The 19517-nt window shown below is 44.2% G+C and overlaps 1 protein-coding gene across 1 annotated transcript in view; it reads right to left on the bottom strand.

Annotated features, from left to right (window-relative positions):
* EIF2S1 (eukaryotic translation initiation factor 2 subunit alpha) overlaps positions 1-19517 on the bottom strand; it is a 201768-nt gene that overhangs the window by 90104 nt on the left and 92147 nt on the right. Inside the window, exon 6 of the mRNA XM_069638721.1 lies at positions 2311-2408. Within this exon, the coding sequence (XP_069494822.1) occupies positions 2311-2408 (98 nt within the window). The remainder of the gene's footprint in view (positions 1-2310; positions 2409-19517) is intronic.

Here is a 19517-nt window from a genome sequence, read left to right as displayed (position 1 = left end):
CAACTTGGTTTCTTCACTTAGATCAATTTCAATGGCCAAATCCTCTGTAATTGTTTCCAGTGTGTGGATATCCTCTTCTGCTAAATTCAAAAGTTGGACTGTCTCTTCAAAGCAGGGGACTGAATTCTGAAGGAATTTCAATGGTTTTCTTGTTCCTTGAGTTTGTGAAAAATGTTTACCTTTTAGCCTTCTGCAGAACCTATACAGGGCCATATTTAGAGAGAAATAGTGGGAAGGTGCTGATGGGCAGAAAGTGAGACCTTTGTTTAAAGCTCTGGTAAATTGAGATGAGAGGGTCCAGATTAGTTAGATTTACTAATATGTTTTGTATGATTTTAAATTTTTTGACCTTGTTTGGACCGCTTCGCTTGATGCCAACATTGGAATGTTTGCCCCTGCCCCTCCTTGTCCTGGTGGAATTTATGTGTTCATGGTACCTTGTGTTTTTCATTTCTGGAGAGGAATTGGGCAGTCCTCATTTTGAATTTTATGTATTCCTCTAAAAAAGCTGAAGAGGTGCCACTTGTAATGGCTGGTGTTACTGATGAGGGAATCGATTGTTCTACATCAGTGTCACTTGAAGATTACTTCAGAAGATGGGTGTGTGGTTTGTGTTGGTTGTTGAGGTAAGGGTTTGCTTTTTGATGGCTGCGAGCAATTTTTGTCCTGTTTTTGAAATGTGTAAACCCGTTTGAACTTCTAATCCATTTCATCACGCTTAAACTTTTTTTGTTTAATTTTGAGTTCCTTGATATACCATTGGATATAGTCATCCAGCATTTGATAGTTCTTGAATGTTGCTTCTGGTGCATTGAGTATTTCTATGTCTTGTTTGACTTTATCTTTTTTGCATTGATTAATCACACCATCATTTCTTTTGAAGTATGAATCAATAATTCTTCCCATTCTTGGAATCCGGTGACATCCTCCTCCTCAAAAGAGGGAAAATGCAAATATGCAGACCTCTTGGTATTTTGATTGACTCTTAAACACTGAACCATGGTCTTCACCTCCCACCAACGAGAGATTTCTTTTTTTTGTAATTGTTCCAATTTGTTGAACAGTGATTGCAAGGATAGGTGGTTTTTATTGTTTTCTTCCTGACTGGATGGTTGTTGCGAAAAGAGCCGTTTAGCCTCTAAACCTTAGTTCATAAATTGATGCCATTTTAAGTCTTGAGATATTTTTGTTGATTTGTTTCCAAATTGCTTTAGTTGTGCGTTTTAGGTTCTGCCTGAGTTGCTTTGAAATGGCATGGTAACAAAAGAGGTTTTCCTATTTCAGCTTTAGCACAACTTGTTGGCAAACCTTATGTATTTTATGTAGTGGTATGTTGAATTATTTGTTTTTGCCGTCTAAAGGGCTGCACTGTTAGGCAAAGTTTGTATGCAGTAACATCTGGGACCACTACACACAACTCTGACTAAAGGTATAGGAAACCCAACCTTTGATATAAGCTTGAGCAGCCAGGCTTATCTCAAGAGGGGTCAATGTGAGCTGCAGTGGAGGTACACAGTTACAAGTATTCAAATAAACTCTTACACTCTAGGTTTCTTGCCTAAAAAATTATTAATATATTTGTCAGTTAGAATAAGCATTCTTCAGAGGGGAGCAATATAATAATAGGAACACAAATACACTTCAGTACTGTACACTTTTAGTTTCTAAATCAGTAAAGACCCTTTTGGGATGGCCCACAGACACAACCTACACCCACGGGTGACCAATAACTGGGTGCTGGGGACATTAATATCTTAATGTTGGCATTTATAGTACTCTTAGAAGTTGGTAAAAGGCAAGTTATTAGAACAACAAGAGACCAAATATTCTTAAGTAGGCAAATACTTTAGGATTCCTCAAGAAGAGTCATACAATTCAATAGGCGAAGCCAAAAGTCTGTATAGATGAAGCACTTCTGGTAGGTAAATGGAAAGGATTTTCTCAAGAGCAATTGTTTGAAGACATGCATCCAAAACGCTGATCAGATTTTAGTAACTTGGGTTCATATCTTTTCTAACTGTTTCCCATTCAAGCACATGGGTTGGATAAAATTAGACAGTTTCTTACATCAAGCCCAAAACCAGTCTCCCTTGTTCAAACTGAAAGCAACTATGCAATTGGCATACTATAAGCAATAGGTCACAACAATAAACACTTTAATTGGGTCAAAGCATTAAACATCTTTATGCAAATAGATTAACAAAATGGCCAGCATTTGAGGTTTAACCCACAGTGTGCAATTTTATAACAGTTTCTGGGCTCCAGCAGTGTAGGTCTACCAAACATCAGTAGAGTACTTGCTTTTCTTACCTTGATAGGCATGGTTTCTGTGGAGCAGCCCAATCCGGCTTTCAGTGCTTCTTTTACGGCATCAATGCCTTCATAGCCGTAGCAGGCAACTTCAATGTCTAAGTATGCAAAAACAGATTCTGTTTGAGACATTTTGCAGTGAATGTCCCCATATCATTTGCAATTAGAGTTAATTTAAATCACAGTTCCAATATTGCCTTACAGAAAACCTAAAAGCACATATTCAGTAGCAGTGAGCCTCCAAAAGCCACAGACACAACATTGGGAATAGATACGACAGTGACACCAATACTTACAAAAATGGCACCCTTGTGTGCTTTACTGCAGCTGCAAATGCAGCCCGCGGTAGATGCACACCATGGTAGTTATAACGAAACCACTGCCACTAGCCATTCAGTGAGGAACGGGTAACATAAAAAGTTACATGAAAAGCTAGACAAAGGGGCTACTAGGTAACCCCCTCCAGCACCCTATTGTAAGCTAGTGTGTGCTGGGTCTAGAAAGTTACAAATATATGTAAAGTCAAGTTCACTTTAATGCTCTCGGAAACAGTTTATCCCAGAGAAGGTATTCAAACCTTTGGGAAATCTGAAAGACTTCACTGTGCCACTACACTGAGGGTGCAGTGTGACAATGTAAAAGATGATGCCTATGGTGTTTGTCAGACTCCATAACCAAAAGAAACAGTGTACAAAATCAAATTATACAAGAGTGGGAAAAAGTGTCTCACGCCAGGTTAAAAAAATCAAGTCCTCAAAAGCCAGCAAAGTTGCTGGGGGTCTCTAAGGTGGAGGGTATTAGCACATTTCTGTGAATTCCCCCTAACAGCCGTCAATGCCAGACATGACAAAACCAAATGGTGTGAATGGAATCACTGTTAAACATTCTGATGTCAACAGTGTTTTAAATTTCATGAACACAGTAAATTGACATTTTTACAATTTCATTTTTTACATTTGTAAAGCGCATATGGGCATCAGGGCGCTGTTGCAACCAATTACATTTAAACAGATTGGAGGAGAAATTAGATTGTGAAGTATGAAGGTAGGCCTGCTAGGCGAAGAGCCTGGTTTTAAGGGCTCTCTGAAAGGGCCAGTAGGAGCTCTATGCTATCCCTTCGGGGCGGGAAGCAAGTCCAATGTTTGGCCGCCACTAATAGAAAACTGGAGCTTGTTTCTCTTGATCTGGTTTATTATTTATAAAGCGCATCTCACCCTAGGGTATCCGGGCGCATTTACAATACAGCTTAAAATATAGCTGATACATACATCATAGTGAAAGGGCAGGCGCATACATACATACATACATCCTAGTGAGAGGGCAAAGGATGGGTACATCATGGTAAACAGGCAAACAATGAGTACAGCAGAGAATATAAACAGACATAGGCTCAAGATAATACAGTCAGTAAGTGCAAGAGATTAAAGCAGTTGAATAATGTGCTCAGGTACTCTGAGTGGTCTAGTGGTTGGTGTCCTTCGTAAGGAGACATTTTTTGGTGTTGGATCTGAAGTTGTGAAAAGTATGGGCGGTACGAAGGTTAAGTGGGAGAGGAAACTGTGCAGCTCTTTTCCAGTTTACGCGTGGGGTAGCAATACAGCAGGAATTGGCAGATCTTGTGGGTCTCACCATTTGTCGTTGGCATACATTGTCCTCACTGGTCTTGTGGACATGGCTCTTTCAATCTTACGGCATAGGTATTGTGGGGCAGTGTTGGATAGGCATTTGTGTGTGATGAATAGGGTTTTGAATATGATCCATTCCCCAATAGGTAGCAAGTGTACTTTTTTCCTGGTATCGGAGACGTGGTCACGTTTGGATATGTTTGGTATGACCTGGAGTTTGGCCAGGTTGCGATGTACCAGCGAGGATGACATTGCAATAATGAAGTCTTGCTCCGATGATGCGATGGTTAGGCAGCTAGCTGGGGAGAGGAAGTGTCTGGCTGCGTTGAGGAGTTTTGTGGTGTAGGCGGGCGAGGAGGCGATTGCGTTGAGTGAGTTGAGGGGGAGGATAGGTTAGCATCTAGATGGACTCCCAGGGTTTTTACTGAGGTGGGTATTGGGATATTCATGTAGCATATAAGGAAGGAGGTGAAATCCCCACCTTGTTTTTCGAATGGGGCTGTCGAGTCCACCAGTAGAATCTCAGTTTTCTCCAGTTTTCTCATCGATGTGCAAGGGGTTGGTAGCCATCCTGGTTTGGATGGAGTAAATTGTTGATGATCAGGGTGTCCTCTGGGTGGTAGCCGGATAGGGGAAGGAGGATTTGGGTGTCATCAGCATAATGTACGAGATGCCCAGAGAGTCAAGGAGGTCAAATAGGGGCTTGGTGAAGATGTAGTAAAGGGATGGGGTGACGCAGGATAATTGTGAGACTCCACAGGGAATAGGGGGGTGGAAGAGCGGTTTGTGTCTGAGAAAACTCATGGACCTGTTGGTAAGGAAGGAGTTGATCCAGGGTGTGGTTTCTGGCGAGTAGTTGGCAGGTGAGGTGGTGGGAAAGGGTGTTCGGGTCGACCAGGTCAAAGGCCACCGAGAGTTCCAGGAGTAGGATAATAGATGGCTTGCCTTTATCTTTTAAGGAGACAAGTTGCATTTTTAAGTCGAGGAAGGCTGATTCAGTGCCATGCCCTGGGTGAAAGCCGGACTGGAGAGTTCCTAGAATTTTGCGGGTTTCTGAACAGGCCTGAATTTTAATGTATGCTGCCCTATCTAGGATCTTGAGTAAGAATGGTGCTGTGGTGATCGGGAGGTAGTTGTTGGGGGAGAGTGGGTCAAGTGAAGGTTTCTTTAGTGGTAGGAATACCCAGGATTGCTTTAGGCTGTATGGGACTAGGCTAGAGGGAAAGGAGGAGTTCATACATCTGGTTAGGAATGGGACTATAGTTTCCAAGCAGTTTGACAATCGTGGATGGGCATACATCCCCTTTGCAGCTTGTTGGTTTGGATGGAGCAAACCTGGCCTTGAATATTACAATGTACCCTGCCAAAGAGGACTGCGTATACAAGCTGAAACATCAATGAAGTACCATAGGGTCAATCATTTCCCCATTAATTTGCAGCCTCCATCTTGCCCTCTGAACCTAAAGCAAAAATTAATCTGCAAAGACTCATGCCAGTAAATTTGTCTAAACTGTAAGCTGTTAAGAATTTCAAAACCAGTCATAAGTAGAGTGCAGAGAAGCCACCCAATTACAGTGTACAGGGAATACACATCTAGACAAACTCAACTGAGGTAGAGCAGCTGAGCAGTAATCAACCTAGGGGCTTAGGGGGTCAGGGGTAGTGGTACATTGAGACACACAGAGCACTCCAATCAATTTAGACAGGAATGAATTTAAAAAACACAATTAGGTCTTAGAGGCAGGTCAAAACAGTATACAGCAAAGCAAGTGAAGTTAAAACATTAGAAGCAATGGCAGTTTATATTCAGACTAATGATAGGTTATTTATATAGCGCTTTCGCCAAAGCGTTTTACATATAACATTTACATACATTTATCATCCCAACTAATGTTGGTACTCATTTATCGACCTCGGAAGGATGAAAGGCTGAGTTGGAATTGCCAGAATTCAAACCTGCAGATCACATGGATCACAGCAGTGAGTGCTGAACCCACTAATCTGTTTTACTGGCTTAAAACAATAAAGCACAGGAAACAATTCTATACTTGAAATTAAAACAACTTCTCTGCTAAATAGGAGATTCCCAATCAGATAACTTTACAAGGAGTCAAGAGTTCTTGAAGTGAGGAAAAAAAGAGTATTGGCAAAACCAAAAGGTTAAGTAAAATTTTCCAGTGATAGAAAGGAAGTTTCAGAGATTAGTGGTCCTCTCCGAATCCAACGGTCGGGGAAACTCAGTGGAGGATCCTTGGCAAGAGCTACACTTATAGGATCAAGCAAAGGCAAGATCGGGTTAGGCCTCACACCCGTAAAACTGTTTTGCGTGGGGGAGCGGGTAGGAGTTTAATCATTTCTGCAAGCTCACTCCCCTTTCTGAGACTTTTCCAGAAACCACACAGGGTTCATGGAGTCGCTGGACCCCTTTAATTCCATTGTTCTACTTGTTGAAGGGGGTCCCGAGACAGTTTGCGACTTGGAATGCAGCGGTATCAACCACCACAGGCCCCCCGACGAAAGGAGACCCTGGGGAGCAGGCAGCAAAAAAAGATTTCTATACAAGCTGCGTCAGGAGACTCACGTGGAGGACACAAACTGCTCCGGGAAGGCCCCTCTCCAGGTTGGAGAGCAGCAGAACCAAACTCTGAATGGTGACTGTTAGGGAGAATTCTCAGAAATGTGCCAATTCCCTTCTACCTTAAAGACTCCCAGCTCTTTTGCTGGACTTCAGGACTTCTAACCTGGAGAGTGTGAGCCCTTTTTCTAACCCTGTTATTTTCTTCAGACCAGGCGAGTGTTTGAGCCCCAGCAAGCCCAAATCTTGTTTTCTGTAACCAATTCTAGCAGCCCCCAGGCCCGTGTGCACCCCCTACCTTCCCCTTCCGCATTTGCTTCCCTTCTCCCTACCCGCCCACGAGCCCAGATTGGTGCTTCGCGTGCACCATATTAATCTAGCAAGGGCCGCAGCCCGCGCTCACTGGTATTTTCTTCAGACCAGGTGAGTGTTTGAGCCATTGAGCCCAAGCAGGTCCAAATCTTGTTTTCTGTAACCAAATCTAGCAGCTCCCAGGCATGTGTGAACCGCCCCCTCCCCTTCCGTGTTTTGCTTCCCTTCTCCCTCCACCCTACCCGCCCACCGTCCCAGATTGGTGCCTCATCTAGGTCTTAACAGACCTTCCCTGGGCAGCCCTCTGCCCGGCAGCCCCTGCGGCCAACAGCCCCTACGCAAAGGACAGCTCCAACAGAAGCAGCTCCAGAAAGTGTCAGCAGGGGAAGCCAGTGGGCCAGTCGTCAACCAGCAACTACAAGGACCAGTACGGTAGGAGTGGCCTGGGTTGGGAGTAGAGCACCTACTCTACCCTGGAATCCTAGCCACTTAAAGGAATGGTTTGCCCAAAAAGGTTTATTGCAAAAAAAGTTGGGCAATAATAAAAGAAACCGATTGGCACTTTTAAGTCCCTATGTAAAATTTTGAGCAATTGAAGCTCAAAATTTACAAAAGCAAGCACATGGGGGCATCCCTTTTGTGAAATGGATGCCCGCCTGTGCTCGCTTTTGCGGCACTAATGAAGGGAAAGCCAGCCAGCTGTAGTAAACAAAAGCTACCACTGGGTGGCTTTTCCTTAATTGGTGCCGGGACTCAGAGGACGCAGACCTGAGACTAAAGGCAGAAAAGTTGCTCACCAGTCTCAACACTAGCTGGGTCTGGTATTATACTCAATTGTTCCGCTAGGTGTAGACCTCCCTCCCACTATACAGAACCCATATCCAGCTGTGCTCAGTCAAGCCAGGCCTCTCCCGCTGCCCAATCACCTCAGATCTGGGCGCTGTATTACCCCAAGAACACAAATCCCTCCAGCCTCTTAACAGGCCCAGAAAGAACTGGCTACTTTAACGTCCACCTGCGACAATTTAAACAGGGCCCCCGCCCGCCCGGCCTCCAATTGAAGCGTTAAGCACTGCCTCACACTACTGATCATCCACACTGGTGAAACCAAGCCCTACATACCGCCAATACCTTTGATCTACCACTACCTACCACAACTGAGTCCTAAACCACCTGTCAACCGAACGCCTCATACCACCAACAGTACACCCATAGGAAACAATCCTGACCCTTCAACAGAAAGGACAGACTGAGCCTGACAGCATCCAAGCATATCAACACTAAAGAAACATCTATACTGTGCTTGCACAATACATCACAGAGGACCATTTACCCTGCTACCTCTGCATCGTGAGCCAAAATGCCCCGACACAGAAAGGGATGCAGAGAAAGAGCAAGATCGAGCAACAATGGCCACGGACACCCAATACCAACAGCACTGAAACACCCCGCCCAACACGGTTATCACCAGAACAAACTATGTAAGAGAAAAATCCTTGTAGCTTACACCCTACCTCGCAACAACCAGGGAGCCTCGATATCCTAACACCAAAATATCGATAGACCAAAAGAAACCCCCGAAACACCCGGAAAGACGGACTCCCCCCAAAAGAGTGGGATGATACCAACCCCCTAATCCCATACATTACAAGAACAGAGGGGCACCATCGATTCCCCCAATTCAGCAGACAGGACAACAAAGCCTTGGTAACCAACAACCCTACCATTAACCTAACAGACTGATTCAATGAAGAAGAAGCCATCACTGATCTTCAACCAATCGCCATCACTGGAGAAGCACCACGATTGAACAGCCATACTATCAACCTAGTGGACCGTTTCAATGAAGAAGCAGCCGTTGCTTCATGCAATCAACATCAATATAGAAACACCACGATCGGACAACTACAAACCGGAACAACCAAACAAAATCACACCAAGAGAATCCACTGTGATTTAATAAACACAAGGTCACTGTCCAAACATTCAACCGAATATACGACCTATCAGACACAGGCATCCACATCCTATTTGTAAATGACAATTAGAAGATCAACAACTAAATGCAAATCCTTAATACTGCGTCTATTAGTAAACCCCAAAACAAACCTGAAATTCATACTGGTACACAGACCACCAACCTACGATGCAACCTTTGTAGACGCCATCACGAAAGCAATCACCATCCTAGCCATCAAGCACAACCATCTGATCATCCTCAGATTTCAACATCTGGTTCGATGAAGCAACCACAACCACACAAATGTCCTTAACTGCCCAACTAGCAGCAATAAATCTACAATAACTAGTCAAAGGAGCAACGCACTCAGCAGGCCATACACTTGATGCAATCTTCGCCAACCATAAACTCATTACCACGGCACCCCCAATTCAAATAATCGGGATCGACCACATAATCATCATCCCATTTATAATCACAATGGCCATTCCAATAAACAAGCAACAAGACAAGCCACCAGTCACCATGAAAAGAAATTGGAGAACCATCAAAAATTCCAACCTAACTGAACTCCTGGAACTCCGCAAACCAAAAGCAACAATTATGGAATAAGCAGACCTGGACCAAAAAGTAGTCTTACTCCACACCTGGACCGTAACAACTCTAGACGACATTGCCAAAGAAAAACCTTTCACTCCCTCACAAAAAAAAAAGTAATGGCAAAATGGATCACCCCGCTACTCAGCACCATGAAAAGAAAAAAACAACTTAGAATCAGAATGGAGGACAACTGCAAACAAACTGAAATTTCTACAACAGATCCGCTCATACCAAAAGGAAATACAAAAAGCAAACAGGAAACACTACAACAACTGAAGCTTCAAAGCACCAAACACAAAAAGAACTCTTCAAAATCAGAAATGAAATAAAAAACCCACCGGGATGCAACAAGCCAATCCCAACGACGAAACTATGCAATGACCTAGGAGACCACTTCAAAAATAAAATCACGACCAAACCATACAAAGCAGACCACGCGATCAGACCATAGATCCTACATATCCTTGCGAGGAACATCCAAACAAACTACGAAGCTTTCCCGAAATATCGGTGGAGACTTGTGTCAAACTGGTAAATCAAAGCATTAAAATCAGGCTCTCCGGAAGACCCTTGCCCCCCCCCATCCCCCCCAAGACATACAAAATCAATTCTCAAACAAGGAACTCCCATGGAATACCATAGGAATGTCCTCAACCTTTCAATCTCAACAGGTAAAGTACCACAGGCTTTCAAATCGGAGTACATCAGGCCGCTACTCAAAGACGTAGCAGTAAACAGAACTACAGACCCATCTCCAATATCCTGTACATAGCAAAGCTGTTAGAAACATAAAGCAACCCAAGAATTCATAGAAGAGCACTGCCTACTAAACCGGGCACAAGTTGGATTCAGACCAATGAGAGGAACAGAATCAGCTCTCCTCTCAATATGGGACGACCTAAAAACAAACGCAGACTGACAACAGTACTGCCCTGATACTTCTTGACCTATCCGCAGCATTCGACACGGTCAACCATGACATCCTCATAACGAGATTAGAAGGATTGGGAATAACAGACACCACCCTACTACGGATCAAATCCTTCCTAACCCAACGGAAACCGTATGGACGAAACCATTTAAATCCAACCCAAGAGACTCCACATGCAGAGTACTACAAGGATCATCTTTCTCTCTGCTCCTATTCAACATCTACCTATATCTACTAATGAAAATCATCAAAAGACATGGCCTCACTTGCTACAACTACGCCGACGAAACACAAATCTTCAAAATACAAGACACCCCAGAAGAAAAGAAAACTACAGATTTGCCTTAGCGATATATTCAATTGGATGAACATGAACCACCTAAAAATTAACCCAGGTAAAACAGATAATGATCGTCACAAAAAACGGAGGAGACATCAACTACATCCCCTGGCCAAGAGAACTCAGCACGCCTCGATTGTAAAAAAAACATAGGGGTCCTGATGGACAACAACCTCACCGTAGAGCCAAAAGTAAACTCTCTACTCAAGAAATGCTTTGTTCTCCTTCGAGCGGCAAAACGGATACTACCGTTCCTGTCATTCACCAACAAAAGTCTTACTATCATCGCTCTGGTCATGTCCAGAGTAGATTATGCCAACAGCCTATACCTGGACAGGCCTGAACGATCTACAACCCATACAAAATGCAGCAGCCAGACTCCTTCTCAAATTACCCTGAAGAGAACACATCACATCTGCGCTAAAAATACTACATTGGCTACCAATAAAACAGAGAATAAAATTCAAATCAATGTGCATCACGCACAGAGCTATACACAACCAAGGTGCAGAATTCCTGAGAGATAAATTACACCTACACCAAGCAACAAGAACGCTCAGATCAAGCAATGACATCCGCCTAGAACCAAAACCCTATAACAAAAGAAAACTAAGAGTATCCTCGTTCTCTCACCAAGCACCGAAAACGTGGGATGACCTACCAAAGAATATACAGAACACAAGAAACCACCTAGTATTCAGGAAACTGCTCAAATCCTGGATCTTCACTGCGTAACTAGAAGACCACCCACAAGAACGCCCAAACCGCTAAACAACGATGAATAAAGAGACCGACCTCGGTCCCCACCAAACAACCGAACACGAACAGAATCCAAGGAACGCACCCCTCGACATACCCTAAGACATCTTGAGAGACAGCCACAAGAGGAGGGCACTATAGACCGAACACAGACAGACCAAGACAAAATCACTTAGACGACTCATCCACAGCCTCCCGGCCCGTACCACACCCAAAGTTCAAGCAAATATTCACAGATGGTAGGGTAAGAGGAGACCACGACCACTACTCTGACTCCCAAGGAGGAGAATAGACACTTCAACCTCACTATACATAATTCATTAGAATACAACAGGGCATGCGTCATGCCAAAACTGAAATTTCTGCCAGGTGTGGACCTCGCTCTCCCTTTGCAAGACTCTCTCTTCTAGCTGTGTTTTAGGACTCTAATAAATTATTCAATGGTTTCTCAAATTCAGCAAAGTGAGATGCTATACTCCATTGCTCTGCTCGACGTGGGCCTCTCCCCCATTGTGCGGGTCTCAGGTTTAGCCGTTTTCACACCAAGCAGGATTCCTGAAAACCAGGCATTCAGGCATACTGTGATTAGCTGCAAAGCATATAACCCACAAACCAAAAAAAAAAAAAAGCTCAAAACCTTTGGCATATTTATCTCGCTCAAAAACAAACCCCTCTCGCACCGCACGCACTTCACCACACAGCTACAACACATAAACCACACCAACAGCATGTGAGGACTGACATCGCTCTGATACTCGCACCAAAAGCTAAGCACACTGTGTATACGGAGTTGAGGCTGCCAACAGAACACCACTCCTCTCACCATCTTACTCCTCTCCACCCTAATAACCCATCCCACCTTCTCGTTTGCAGATCCGCCTGGGGACCAACTCCTTTGGTGACTGTGCAAATATCTAACATTTAACCCTCACGTATTTTTATTGTGATTTGGACTAGGTTTCTTTTAACTTTGGAGTCTGACAAACTCCATAGGCATCATCTTTATATGGTGACACACAGCACCTTCAGTGCAGTGGCACAAGGAAGTCTTAGATTTCCTAAAGGTTTAAATACCTTCTCTTGGTGAAACTACTGTTTCCAAGAGCAGTGAAGTGAAATTGACTTTACTTACATTATGTAACTTTCTAGACCCAGCACACACTGTCTTAAACATAGGGTGCTGGAGGGGTTACTTAGTATCCCCTTTGTCTAGTTTCTCACATAACATTGTTACCATTTCTACAAATAATGGCTTGTGGCAGTTGTTTACTTTTGACTACCATTATGTGTTTCTTGTGGGCTGCAGTTGCAGTAAGGCTCCCATGGGTGCCCATTTCGTCAAAATGGCCACAGACTTTTTTCGCCATTTCTTGTTGAAAGGGTCCTTCAGATTTACTCTGCGCGCCAAACCAGGTTTGGTCCCTTTGTTAGTTTGATCTTTGGCGGAATTCACAAGTGAAGCCCCCCGCCTCTGGTTCCAGAATGTCTGGCAGGGGCAGAAGTGAGGGAGGTGCCCGAAACTTCCTATGCATAATCCCCTTGGTTAGAGGAATGCACCCAAAGGTGACTGGCTGGCTGGCCAGCAAGGACAGCCACCCTGCTGTGCAATTGATAGCTAGGCTGGAATGAATAGGAGAAACCTGCATAAAAAGGTAATGCTTTTTGGCTTGGGAGTCGACCACTGGACGAAGGAATCCAAAGAAGAACTTGGAAGAGACCCCTGCTGCAACTCCTGGAGCGTTGGTTTGCCCGGTGAAGCCCTGCTGCTGTGCTGAATCTCCGAATTCGCCTCGACTAAAGAAGCCCTGCAGGGACGACTTCTCCCCTTCAGTTGGTGGGACCAATCAACTCCAAAGTAAGTCCGTCTGGACATCCTCTCGGAGCTGGCTTGATTCCCACTGCTGCTGGAACCGAAGTGCCAGGGAGAAGAACACTAGATTGTGTGCGTTGCTTTTAAGTCAGACCCGAGCACTAGGAAGATCCTCCGGATTTCCCCGATACAGGACTGACCAAGCATGAGCCACCTCAATTGAGTGTTGGACCCCCAGAATCAAGTAAAGTCTGAAGTGGTATCTGAGAACCGCAGTGTTGCTACGTGCTGTCAGACACAAGGAGCTGAAACACTGAAGGATCGCTGAATTGAAGTTTGTCCGTTGCAGCCAGTGACCTTCTCAGTGCAGAGCAGGAGTCCCGATACGTCCTCCCTCTTGTCACCATGACTGAGGCTCAGGAACAGGACCTGCAGAGCTGTACAGGAACAGAAGCCAGCTGGAACCATTTCTTCTAACCAGAGGTACTGTAAAGTGTAAGAGAACTTGCCTCTTGTGCAGCCTTGCTTGCTCTCAGTTGAAACTTGCCTTGGTTACCTTGCAGAATTGCTATAGCTTTGCCCCTCACAGTCCTCCCAGCTTGTGGCGCTTCTAGTGTTCCATTTTCTACAAACATTTCTAAAAACATTGTGTAAGAGTTTTACCTACCTGCAAAGATGATCTTCAGCTCCTAGACATTGTGCAATTAACATTGGCTGTCCTGGCTCCCTGAGAGACTCTTCTTTACCTCTGACTCTGTGCTTTATCTTTACCCCAGGAAAGGGTTAATCTACTGAACATTGGAAGGTTTAAAAAGTACTTACCTGGTTATGAATTATTTGTTAACCTTGGTTTTATTCCCCCATCTAACCTTTGCACCAAACTCAGTATTTCTCTAAAATGTACCAGTGATAAATCAATGTCCACAGTGTCCTAGGTATTTAAGTCAACTGAGGGTGTAGAAGTGTGTGTGCCATCCCCAATGGGTATCATCGGATTTAGAGAAACTGTTTTGAAGTTTATTTTAATTGTTAGATGGTTTGCTCCCTTCTGAAGGCTTATACAACTGTAATAAATAATTGTTGTATCAAGAAGCCTTGAGTTAAAGTGTATTTGAATAACTGTTACTATGAAACTGTCACAACTTACTGCTCACATTGACCCCCTTGAGATGAGCCTGGCTGCTCAGCCACACTACAAAACTGTGTAGTTCAGACATATATCAAAAGGTTGTGTCTCTATTGCTAGGTTAAGGTTATTGTAGTGCACCCAAAGGTTACTGCATACAATCTTGCCTAACAGTGGCTGGTGGACAGCAGAGGACCTGGGCGGACAGTCAGCACACAAGATGGTGCTTGGGCAGTTACAAAAAGGTAAGATCAGTGTACAGAGGTCCAAACTGTTTGGACCCACAGAACAAGGGTCTAAACAGTGTCTTCAGGAGACCCAGTGAGGCCGTGCTTCAGTGGGTTTTGAGTGGAAGTCTTCAACGGTTGTCCTTTGTTCTTCACTGGGCTGCAGCTCCACCACCAATCTGAAGGTCAGCATAAGTCCTCCTTTGATCCTATATCTGAGCCAGGGTTGCCTCCAGCCAACAATGGGAGGAGTCTGCACCATGCAAAATGCAAGAAAGGTCCAATTTCGGGCAGCCTCTTCCCCCATATATGCCCAACAAATGACATACCCCCTGCCCAAACTGTGGATTGGGACCAGACGGAAGCAGTGCCCAAATCCAGCCAGATGCAAACAACGCTGTTTTCACCAGGGAAGAGCTCTTTATATGCATTTGCTGACCCGAGAAGTCAAAAAGGGCCGAGGAGAAAAAAGGTGTAACATGCACATTTTTAGTATATGATACTCTAAATGGCATTATTTAATTGAATAGTGCATATGTGAAAATGAAAAGCATGGGAGAAAGAAATAAAGTGCTGCCACCAGTCCGTCAGACACCATGCAAGTTAAGTAACAGAAATATTACTAAAAGAAAAAAGGGATAAAAAGTAACCTGCCACACTTCACTGTAAGGTGATCTGTGCAGGCAGGGTCACCATCACTGGTAGCACTAGGGACTGACCAGTGTTAGGCAAGATTGTATGCAGCACCTTTTGTGCAGTGTTGATGGGAGCTCTTTGACCTTTTTATATATTTTCCTTAAGAACTACTGTTCAAGATTAGGGGGAAATAGTCTTTACCCTGCTAGGCTTTTCCGTTAGTGAAATCAGCACACCACCCTATGCGGAGTGCTGAGGTGTTATCTTCTATCCCGTTTCACACTGCTCCTGTAACATTTCTGTTACAGTGACAAGCATACACTTATGGCTGGTGGCAGTAGACGTGTTCTACCGACTTGTGTGCACATTTTTACTTCAAAGCTGTCTCCACAGCTGCGGTTATGCACAGAAGGGTCACCATTGACCCAAAATGGTGGCTTCTTTCTTTTATCCTCATTTCTTGGTCCTCCTTCCGCCACTCGGGAGCCCCTTCTAGCAATCGCTAAGACCACTGCTAACCTGATCCCGTTTTCTAAATCGACAGAGGAGCTCCAAAGAGGACTCCTTGCCTTTGACTGGTGGGACCAATTAGCCATAAGAACCTGCAAGACAAGCTTTCCCACAACGTGCTGCAACCTTCCTGGGCTGCAAACCGCCAATAACCTGGAACCTGCAACCATATTGGAGTGCATCGTCTTCCTGAGACTGAATACCCCCATAACTTTGGTGGGCTCCTGTTGGACCTCCAAAAGGCAAGAGCCCCCTGCTTAAAGCCCACAGAGAGCAGGACCAAAGAAACAAGGCAGGTTGACCGGGCGGTAAACATTCCTTGGAGCCTGTGAATAGATACTAAAACTGCAGGCCAACGTTGGAGGACAAAGAATCCTTTGCTGGGAGTCCTTTCTCGACTGCTGCTGTGACATCCCTTCCAGAGGCCCTCCTTTCGTCACTACGACTAAGGAACAGGAGACCGGGACCACCGCTGCTGCACTATGAAAGAATCCAGCTGCATCTTACCACTCCACCGGTACTGTGGGACTCGGGGTAGTAAATACTGCGAGTCATTCTGTCACTCCCTTGATGCTCGAATGGTGATTCTGGTGTTAGGGTGTTCGCGCATAAGGTTCGACCCCCTCCCCCACCCCAACACTTGTGCACCCAGAGGGAGAGTTTCCAAAGGTCCCCTTGTGCCTTACCTGCTTTACCTTCAATTCGTCTTTGAAGAACTCAAACCTAGATAGGGATGGGCTGCTAAAGCCTTAAGGTCTGTGAAAAGTTATAGCAGTTTTAAATTTCTACAAATGAACATTTTGAGTTGCTATAACAAGTTATTTTACTCACTGTTGTGTTCCAATACATGCATAATGTTCATCTTAATCACCTGAAATATTGCTTTGATGTTCTATTGTGTTAGTTTGAAATAGTACTTACCTGAGGTTTAACTTTAACCATGTGTGTATATAAAAAACTATAACTACAAGTGCGTAACAACGGATTTACAGAGTTCATTGTACTTATCTAGAACTCGCATCTCCCTCCTAAGTTGATCCTGGCTGCTCTGCCATGAATACCAGAACCTTGAGTAGTAGGGACACCTACTAGAAGTCGGGGTCTATATACCAGGGGACGGTTTTATAAAGTCTTCCCACAAGAAGCCTGCATGAAAACTCCCCTAAGACAGTACACCAACGACTAATCTTCAGGTGCAGCCACCATATGAGACACAGAGTACAAAGGTGTGGCTACAACAGTGGTCCAGACAATAGGATCAAAAGTGAACAAAAAAGTTTGGAAAAGCATGTTTTAGTAAACAGGGAGGGAGAGCAGTTTAATTAGAAAGCGGTGGCTATGCTCCTTTGCAAGATCCCAACCTTTTCCTTCCCCCCTGTACCTAATCCCCTTTCTTGAACAGCTGCTTGGGGAATGCTACTCTGCTCTCCTTGCCCTAAAATGTTCTGGAAATGGCAGCCATTGTGAAGGAAGGGGTGGGCAGCAACTGGACAGGATATTCTTAGATAAGAAAGTGTTGGGATCCGTGTTTCAACTTGTATGTCCAATGATCGGGCCAGCCAATGTGCTGTACGTTTTCTGGGATAATAGCTCAAGTGTTAAGGGCTTGCCTTAAACTAGACCATACTGCAAGTCGCACGTTTGCATCAGCCTATAGGCCTCGGAAGATTGAAGGGCTAAGCACCATTACACTGGTGTCTGCTACTGTTACAGCTATTAGAGACCAGTGCAATCCAGCATTAGACACCAAATAAAGTTTCAAGAGCAACACAGATGTTGACCCTTAAGAATGTATTCGGTCAGCAGGGATCCTTAATAAAAACAAAAAAATGCACAACAGTTACAGTGCATTAGAACAGTAAACCAATATTTATGCTAGTCCAAACACGCCTGTAGAGTAGGTCAAGGCAATGAAAGGATAGCAAAGAACAGTGACTGTTTTATTGGGAATCCAAACAAAAAGATCTTTTGTTTCCTTTTATATCCGGTTTAGTCATCAGACAGAGGCCTATGAAGTAAGCAATGTGCCCATTTGAGGATTAATCTTCATCTGCGATCAGAGGTTTAACATGATAAACAACCCAGAGAGACTATGAATATACCTGGAAACTCCCCAGTCTTAATCTTAGGAATGTGCCAGTCTATCAAGGTTTTGCAATATGAACGCATTAGGTTATTCAAACTCAAACACCAAAACATCAGCAATTCTGGGAGTTAAACAAGCATTTGCAAATCAAATAGCACCTACAGCCTTATAACCCATGTTCACCCTCATAGCAGAAACTCATTCACATTGCAAGAACTGCAATGATATGCCAGGCACAGCTACACATACTAAGGTGCCTTTGAGCCTCTACCAAATACCAGGCAGGTAAGGGAGGGGTGCACAGAGGAGAGCATAGATTCTACACAGACCCCTGCCTTCTAAGGGTGTCTTGCAGTAGGAGGACTCTTCAAATAGACAAGGCCAACAGTTAAGAAATTGAGGTTGTGTGGTGTGCCCAGTTACTATTACATGCAGCAACACTATAATCTCAAACCTAGCTTTGGGAGAGGAGTCGGTCCAAGATCTCCCTCTTAGTGCTCGCCCAGATTGTCCATCATGGATTTCTTCTCTAAATAACAAACTGCTCCCCTGTCCCTCCCTTACCCAGTCCCTGAATCCCCCACCACTCAAACTTACAGAAGCCATCGTAGAGGTAAAGGGGTAGAGATCTGTTACATTCCTACATCTCAGACAAGTTAACCTGAAAGTACAGGGTGTTCTGAGGGTATAGGACAAAATTACAGCGTTAAAATTACCGACCCCACCAAAAGACCTAAAAAAGCATACCACCAAAAGTTCTAACTGTTAAAAGTTCGAACCTTTAGTGGTATGTATGTTTTAGTGGGATCGGTTAAAAAAAAAAAACTCCCCAAAATGTATAGTATTTATAGTATACTGAGCGGGGGTTGCGGGGGACACCCATGCACCGGAATCAAAAAAACAAAAACAAAAAAAAAAATAACTTTTCAATGTGGTAATTTCCATTGCAGGAAATTTTGCCACGGATAAACCACTCAGATCCATCCTGAGTGCTGGTAGCACACATAGCGACTTGGTCAAATCTAGGTGCTCAATTTGGAAGCTTAAACGGGATACAGCTTCTTAGCATGCATAGGAGAACATCATTTGGTCGACAGCAAAGGCTGGCAATTAAGCCAATGTAAATCTCTTCAGTTCCTGGATTGTTGACTTTCAAGAGAAAAGTTTGCATGTCCATTAAAACGGACTTGCAAAACAAATCCTGTCCTAATCAATTTGCCAATGCATACATTTCTTTATAAACATTTTTGGCAAAGCAAGCAGGATTCATTCTTAAAGTGAGGCAACAAAAGAAAAACATTACAATGAAGGTTCCCCTCTGGTCCCCCATCATTAACTGTTTATTTTATTATCAATGAAAATGCTCTGGGCAATCCTACAAACCATCGTTTTTCAGTCTGCCTTGCCATTAGTGGGACGGGTATGCCCAGATAGGGGCTTTGAGACTACTGGGCCTAGAGGCCCAAGCTACGCCTCACTAACACTGAAGCAGACCGAGACATGTCTGGGGTGGTTTGTAGTCTCATGCAAAAAGGATGTGAACTGTGTGGGCTACACTGTCCCTTTTGAAGTGGGACCATGCCTGTTTTTTCATATGGACTTTCTCCTTCAGTAATAGCACGGCAGACTTAAATATGATGGTCTGGATGGTTGCTCTGAGCAATGCCAGTGGTTGATTGCCACAACCTCCCAGCCATCCATCTCCAGTGC

This window comes from Ambystoma mexicanum, chromosome 14, assembly GCF_040938575.1.
Source record: "Ambystoma mexicanum isolate Mex_15411 chromosome 14, UKY_AmexF1_1, whole genome shotgun sequence".
Lineage (NCBI taxonomy): Eukaryota > Metazoa > Chordata > Amphibia > Caudata > Ambystomatidae > Ambystoma > Ambystoma mexicanum.
The sequence above is the reverse complement of the archived record's forward strand: the minus strand, read 5'-3'. Positions and strand labels throughout refer to the sequence as shown.